Genomic DNA, 7964 nt, shown 5'->3' with positions numbered 1-7964 from the left:
ATATGAGGAAATTTACTCAGATTTCAATTAATTTTTTAAGAGTAAAGAGTGATTAACCATAATCTGATTAATCACGTGTTTTGATTAATCAGAATTATAATTAATTAAAAAAACTATTTAAACGATTAATCGCACATCCATAATTTTGGGCCGTTTTCTCAAGTAGCTTTTAAAATGTAGGTACCCGCCGCCCTCGAGCTTTCTTTGTGCACATTATTTCTCGATTTTTAATTTCTGGCGGTAAAAATTTAGTGTAGCGTAGCTGTTTGATTGAAAAATTTCAACTTCTTGTATTTTAATGAAGCTTATGAAAAACCTTTTCATAATAACAACTATAACTTAGTTTCTGTAATACATTTGTCAAATTTCAAGTCAGAATTTTATCGAAATATTCAAATTTCTTCAAGCCCTGGGAGCGACCCCTAATAGTTTGTTTAAAAGTTTTAAAATTGTGTGGGTGCTCCACACAAAATTTAGATGTTGATATATTAAAGACCACCCTTAAGTACATAGAGTTTACATATCGTTACCTTAATATAGAATGGCCCTGTCTCACAACGTCGCCTACATACAAAAAGCCATAACTAATTAAAATTTTGTATTGCATGAAACGAAGTGGGGGACTTATAATTCGAAAGTGTGAAATCGAAAAGTGAATTTCGGATTTTTATTTAGTTACAGCTTCTTGTGTTTAAGCGACGATGTTAGATAGGGCCTTTCTATATTAAGGTAACGATATGTGTGTATTATTAAACAACATTTCCATTTTTGAATTTCATATTTGGCGCTTATGCTTTTGCTAAGTGTTTGGCCGAGCTTTTTTTTTTAATTTGTAGTGTGGTTTTGATGTAGTTACAGGAGGCCTACACTTTTATGCCGCCTTCGAGCGGCAAATGGATTTTATGAGTAGGTTTTTCATGGCTGTTAGAGAAAAATTTTACTAATTATACGTTGCCCTTTCTCAAATCGAACTCAGGTCCGGTGGTAGTACGCACCTCTAACAACTCGGCTACAGCGGCCGTTTTCAATGGAATATCTGTTTAAAAAAAGCTGCGACTAACTTAAGAATCAACTTAATTTCGGAGATGAATATATCCCAATGAATTTTTCATTTTTCCTTGAAAAAAAATTTAAATGCATGCATATGTGCATATCTACGGAGCTCAAGAGGTTGTGTAATCGTAGTCATCCTGAAAATAAATATTTTATTACCATTTTTAATGACTTAGCCATTTCTTTGGTCGATTTCACGTTCAATGTATTCACGAAAATTTACTTACATTTTTCCACTTTTCATTTTTTTAGGGAAATTTATCCCTTTCCAAAAAATAAAACAATTGGCTTTTAACAATCAAATTGGTTCAAATGTGAGCTGCTCGTCTTTTTATTATGCATGCAATTTTTACTTAAGTCAATCTATGAATCACCAAAAAAATTGTGTTCCCATTTACGTGATTTTTATTTACTTAATTTTTTTCTCATATCTTGCTCGTAAAATGCATACACAAATGTCAAGTGTTTTTTTTTTTCAAAATGTTTATGTACTTGCGATTTTTTCTGCGCACAGTAAAACACAATGCTGATATTGCACTTTCATATACTTATGTACATACATACATACATTTACGCATTTAAGCCCGTTAGCAAATAGAAAAGAATGCAAGAAGGAGATTATTTACATTTGCTGAAATAAATTTACTTTATTCATACTAATATTAAAAGTCAGCCATACAAATCTTCACGCTCGCTTCTTCCCATACACTGCTCCGCAATGGCATGCGTCCATCCGCCTTGTATATGACAATATACATACATACCTAATGTATCGCACATTTAGTAGAACATTGCAAGATGCGATATAAACGGAACCGCTAACGACCCGATATACAGTGCCGGCCACTTGAATAGAGCCACCATTTGATTCTGAGTATTCAGATATTTTCTCGACGGCCCTGGTTATATTGAAGAAAATGCGTCGTAATACCCTCGACAAAAAAATATCAAAAATCAACGGTCGTTTTTACTCACTTTAAGTCTGTACCAGATGCTTCACGATTTTCAGGTTTTTACATGAAGCTGTTCCCGGTCGCCACCTTCCATAAGGTACTACTGTAAATCCTGTAAAATCTGCACATCGTGAAGTACCTGAAACGGCTTTTATTGTACTAAAATTGAATGGGCTATAAAACTGCACACCCAAAAGAATTAAAACTTTGAAAGTTTAATTTTTATACTTTTTTGATAAAGTTTGAAAATCGGATTTACATGTTTTTGTTATAGAATATGCTATATTTTTATACAAAATTGATGAATATTGAATAAACAAATGAAAAACTGTCAATACTGAGGATCAAAAGCGGGCGCTTATTCAAGTTCCCGGCACTGTACATCTACTATACGAAAATGTATATTTTGAATTATCCTCTCAGTCATTTGGTGGACACGACATGGCACAACCAACGCACGCTCTGGTGGTATACTCGTACATACATACCACATAGCGTGGTGTTCTGTGGCATATGCCTTCTATTTGGCGCATACTAAGTTTTTTGTAGTAAATACTCATATGTATATTCAACAGTTTCAACAGTTGAGCAGCCAAACGGAACGGGACGTACCGTCCAACCAACCGACTCTCTCTTTGTTTATAAAAAAAAAAAACGTTTTTGTTGTTCTTTTTGTATATCATTTTATTTTTCTTTTGGCTATAACCATTAGACTATCTAGACTATATTGCATACAAGACTTTCCATGTGCGCATAATTTTCATTTCTGTATATCTAGTCGCTCAGTTTAATTTTGCCTTAGTTGCGGGAAATACGTAAATATTACGTATGGTGGTGGGTTCTCGTTTTCATTTCATTTTATTTAATTTTATTTTCGGTATTGACAAGGGGACCTTTCGCCTCTACTTACATACATACATACTACATTTACCGAACGGTGATCGCATTTAAATAAAATTGTTGTTTGTTTTAATAGTTAAAGTTATTAAAAAACAGCAATAAAATATGAATTGGTTACTCTGTATCGCGTCGGTTTTGTCGGTTTTAACGGTTGTTTTGTATAAAGGTAAGAAAATCATCGCAGGATTTGGTGATCTCAATAACGATCAAATTTGTCTGTGGATAGTGAACAGTGCCTTATTGGTCAATACAATAGTTGTTCGTAAATGTGTACATTAGGGTGGTTAAATGTAGGGAGAAAATTTTTACATCAGCTTTCCTAAGCGCCAACCCCTACGTCGATGCTGCTATAGTCGAAGATATCACATATAACTTTTGATCCCGATTGAAGTCGGTTAAGGCGTGTCGCACAGGGGTCAAAGTTCAGTCTACCCTATGACGACCCTAACCGACTACAGTCGGAACTAAAATTTAAATGTGACATCTTCGCCTTAGTAGTATCGATTTAGGGCATTAAATTAAAAAAAAAACATATTGTTAATTTTTAGAGCCCTTAGAGGCATCAGGCCTTCGACCCCTTTGCGACACGCCTTAATCGACTCTAATCGGGACCAAAATTTATACGTGATATCTTCGACTATGGTAGCTTCGATTTTGGGTATTAGATGAAAAGAAAATTAATTTAATTAAGTTTTTGAGTCTCCATAGACGAATCGTAACTTTGCTCCTTATGCGAGACGCCTTAAGCGTCTCCAATCGGGACCAAAACTTATATGTGACATCTGCGATAGTGGTGTTATCGGTTAAAGAGGTGGGACTGGAAAAAATCGTTCATTTGATTTTTTAAGGACCACCCTAGTGTACATAAATATGTAAATGTGTGATGCTAAAAAACTATTTTTAAAAATTGTAGCTGAAGGTCAGATGAAAATTCCATATCGCTTGTATAAATGAAGTAAGCTTTTTTTTCTACATAACTACATATTTAGTACGATATCAAAATGGCTCAAAGTTAAAAGTGATATGTGTGTATTAACAGCTTAAAAGGATAAAAAAAAATCGTGTATATATGTATGTATGTATGTTTAAGTACGTAAATTAATACAGACAAGTGCACCTGTTTCGCTATTGTACAACAAATTTATATGAGAGCGCTTTTTGATCTGACAATTTTTTTTATTTTTAATAAAAAATATGTTTGATCGCAGGAAAATTTGATTGCATCGGAAACTCCGTAATAGAAAAACTATATATATGTACATATATTTGTTTTCAACACAGGAAGTACATCGAATGTATCGAATGAAAGTATGGTATACATACATATTTACATGCACACATGTATGTAAAACATGAATATGCAAAAGAAAAACATATTCCAAAATTCAATTCCATCATTTTTAAATATAATACTTGATGTATATACATACCTACATATGTATGCATGGAAATAAATACATATATTCACTTTCCACGCTCTCTATTGGTTGATGGTCGTTTTGTTATCAGAGAGAGTGGCGCCTGATGTCGTTCACTTTTCGCCTGCTGTAAAATTAAAAATTTATCGATCAGAGTGGGAGAATGTATAATATTTAGCGAGCAAAAAAGATAATTTATTTATACTTATGTATTTACATATGGGTTTACTAGGTACATATATATGCATGGATGTTGGGGTGGTCCTTAAAATGCCAACATCTAAATTTTGTTCTACGTACCAAATAAAGACATCCACGAAATTTTCAAAATTTTAAACAAAAGTTGGGCTCGCTACCATGGTTTGAAAAAAATTTTATTTTTTTAAATCGCGAGAATTAGAACAAACAACATATGTTAGAGCTGATTAAAGTCAAATTTTTGTGGTTTAAAAACAAACAAAAAAACAATTTTTTATGCCCTTGTAGCGACTCCTAAATTTTCTTCATTTCGTGCGTACTTAGAACAAAAGGTTGCGTCCCATGATGTTGACATTTAAGGGACCACCCTAATGCATGTGCATACATACATACATACATACATACATATGTATTATGTCTAACATAAACGAAATTTAATTATTGCAAATTTTATATTCTCTTACTTCTACTAAAATGTCTTAGCTTGAAAGATTGCAGTGGACATCCAAAAATGTTTGAACTGTGCCTGGTTATTCTCGCTTGTACGGCTCCTGCGGTGCAATTTGAAGTACTACGAGTATTTTGACAGTATATTCATATAAGAAACCGGGTCAAGACTTATGCGACAGTTGCGGAAAGGATGTCCTTTATGCTTGTTGACATTCAATTCCAAGTTTTCCAATCAAAAAAGCTTCAAGATTTCGTAAACCGTGGAGCCATCAAAATGAAATCTTTAAAACCCATGAACTTCGATTTATTCCCCATGACCCCCAAGTATTGCTTACAAACTTACAACGCAGATTTCGTGCGCGGCTTTGATGTTTCTTTAGATAGATGGAAAAAAATAGGAAAAGTACCGCGACCAGTAGGCCTATTGCGCCCTCAGCCGAGCACAACATTGCATCTAGTCCTAAAGACTATACATTTTAGGAATAGATCCCGTCGGTAGTGAGTGTGTATGTACTTCTCTTAGCCATAGATGTCCTATGCATCTCTCCCTTCTCCGTGAAATGGTCTCACACTCCAAGTAGAGATGTAATGGTGTCCCTTTCGCGGAGTCACAAAAGCGACATAAATAGATTTCTTGACAAGATTCCCAGCTTATGCAAGTGGCCTCTTAACTTACAATGACCCCACAAAATACCTGTTTACCTCTTTACATTATACCCCCCTAGTAAACCCCCAGCTTGACGAAACCCTTCGTGAGCACTTCCTTTATCGTGCTGTAACAACACCGCAACGAAACGCTCAGGTCCTATCGGGGTCGAGAAAGCTGACGTTATGGCTAACTGATCGGCCTTCTCATTTACTTTAACTGACATGTACCGTGGCACCCATATCAGTTGGACAGCATTTTTCTCAGCACGGACATTAAGCTTCTCTACGCACTCCGCAGGCGACCGCTATAAAAAAAAAAACAATTATCTTTGATATTTCTCGGACCTGGGATCGGACCCTGAACCTACCGACTTTTGTTTGGGGAATTTTTATGCTGTTACAATAATCAGTTTATAAAGAACGATAAGTGAAAGACTGACTCCGACAGTACATAAATGGAGTTTAGGTTCACAATTTTGATCTATACACGAAAAGGTTCATCGCAGTCAAATACACCATCTGATTCTTTGAATGTTATGAACTGACCTTATTTGTGAGTGTAGTCTTAAAAGAAGTGTTAAGTGTCTGTAATGCAGTGGCGAACCAACTCGTGTCACTACAGCAGCTTATTAGCAGCTTATTGTTACCCGATCATATGGCCCTCCCTACGACATCGCTATATAAAATTTTACCACAGGCTTTAAATGCGTTTTGGTTAATTTTGGAGTACTCTTAACCTTTCGGGAATATTCTTTACATGCGTTCATGAAGTAGTAGCAATATAATAGCAATAAAATCCCGACTTTTATGAAATTACTTTGTATTTTTTCAGAAAGCAGCTGCTTGATATTGACTGAAATCGAAGGACCATCTTTGGTGGTAATAGATGATGAAAATGTGGACCCAATACCATTGAATTGCCATTTTAAAGTTGAGCAGGAAACCCACTCTCTGGTTGTGAAATGGACTAAGGATAATAATGTGATTTTCCAATACATCAAAGGACATGGAACCTCCGTAATTGTAAGAGAAAATAAAGAGTATTATTTTTAACCGACTTCCAAAAAAGGAGGAGGTTATCAGTTCGTCGGAATATATATATATATATACATATATATTTTTATTTACCACGTCAACCGTCGATAATTCTTTTTGCATCGGAAAGGTAGTGATGTGGTCCCATACTAATCTGGTTAAGATCCGTTCAGTGGATCATGAGATATATATATATATATATTTTTATATGAGAGTTGAAGTCGGTTTTTTTTGCTAAAAATTACTGTTTTTCTTTTAATTAATGGATGACTTGTTTTATCATTTGCTTTGTGAAATTTTAGCCGGAGTACAAAAACGAAATAGCAGCTCTATCCTCCGAACCGGATGACGAACAAACAGGTATACTTCTGATCAATCCGTCGATCGAATCGTCAGGAATATACAGGTGTCATGTTCAAACTGATGTCCAAACGAGATCCATGGATAAGGAGTTGCATATTATTGATATACAAAACTACACATATACGCTTCTTCCACAACGAATTCAAAACGAAACCCATTTGGAATGTAACATTGAGAATGTGTTTCCAGAGCCAGCGCTAGCTATTATTCAGTGAGTAGAAATCGATCTCAATTTGTAGTGATACTATCTCTAACAAAAATATACTAACATCCGTATTCTTACAAAGTCATAAAGCTTGGCTCATCACTGCTGTGCTTTCTACGTCGCCTCAAAGTTTGCTGCTGCAACAAATATGCCGTTACAACACAATTTTTTAAGTGTATGTGTATTTTTCTAGCACTTAAAATCGAATTTTTGTGGCACATTTTGAAGCGCACTAGAAATCACAACTGTGATAAGCTAAGTTTTGTGACTCTGTTAGAATGGAGGGGTAAGTATAATTAGAACTAATTAAAATTTCCCATACGCAGAGCCTTTGATGGAGAATCAATACCAATTGTGTCAACGAATTCGACGCAGTTTAGCAATGGCAAGTTTAGCGCAAGTGCAATAGCTGTTATAAGAACGGATGACGAAAGCGCAGTCGAATATCAATGTATAACAACATTTGACGGTTTGTCATTTAACTTAACAACGAATGCTGAGTCAGGTAGTATGTCTTTTAGGAGACCTGAATGGAGCTATCTTTTATGGACTTCTTTATTAGCACTTGTTACTTATGAAAAACTTAGATTTTAGGGTTTTATGTCTTTACGCTGACTAACTAATTTATTTGTTGGATTTGTAAATATTTTTTTTTGTATATTTGTAGATAAAAATATATATTTATGTATATTTGTAAATAAAAAGAAAAAACTAATTATGAAAGTGCTTCTATGCAGCTTT

At 34.7% G+C, this 7964-nt stretch overlaps 1 protein-coding gene across 1 annotated transcript; it reads left to right on the top strand.

Annotated features, from left to right (window-relative positions):
- Positions 1-2352: 2352 nt before the first annotated feature.
- LOC118744717 lies at positions 2353-7921 on the top strand. Its single transcript, XM_036477938.1, has 5 exons — positions 2353-2840; positions 2983-3072; positions 6453-6643; positions 6958-7229; positions 7550-7921. The coding sequence occupies exons 2-5, from the start codon at positions 3012-3014 to the stop codon at positions 7815-7817; spliced, it is 792 nt and encodes a 263-aa protein (XP_036333831.1). The 5' UTR covers positions 2353-2840; positions 2983-3011; the 3' UTR covers positions 7818-7921.
- Positions 7922-7964: the final 43 nt, after the last annotated feature.

This window comes from Rhagoletis pomonella, unplaced genomic scaffold (genome assembly GCF_013731165.1).
Source record: "Rhagoletis pomonella isolate Grant_MI unplaced genomic scaffold, Rhpom_1.0 Rhpom_scaffold_00008, whole genome shotgun sequence".
Lineage (NCBI taxonomy): Eukaryota > Metazoa > Arthropoda > Insecta > Diptera > Tephritidae > Rhagoletis > Rhagoletis pomonella.
The sequence above is the reverse complement of the archived record's forward strand: the minus strand, read 5'-3'. Positions and strand labels throughout refer to the sequence as shown.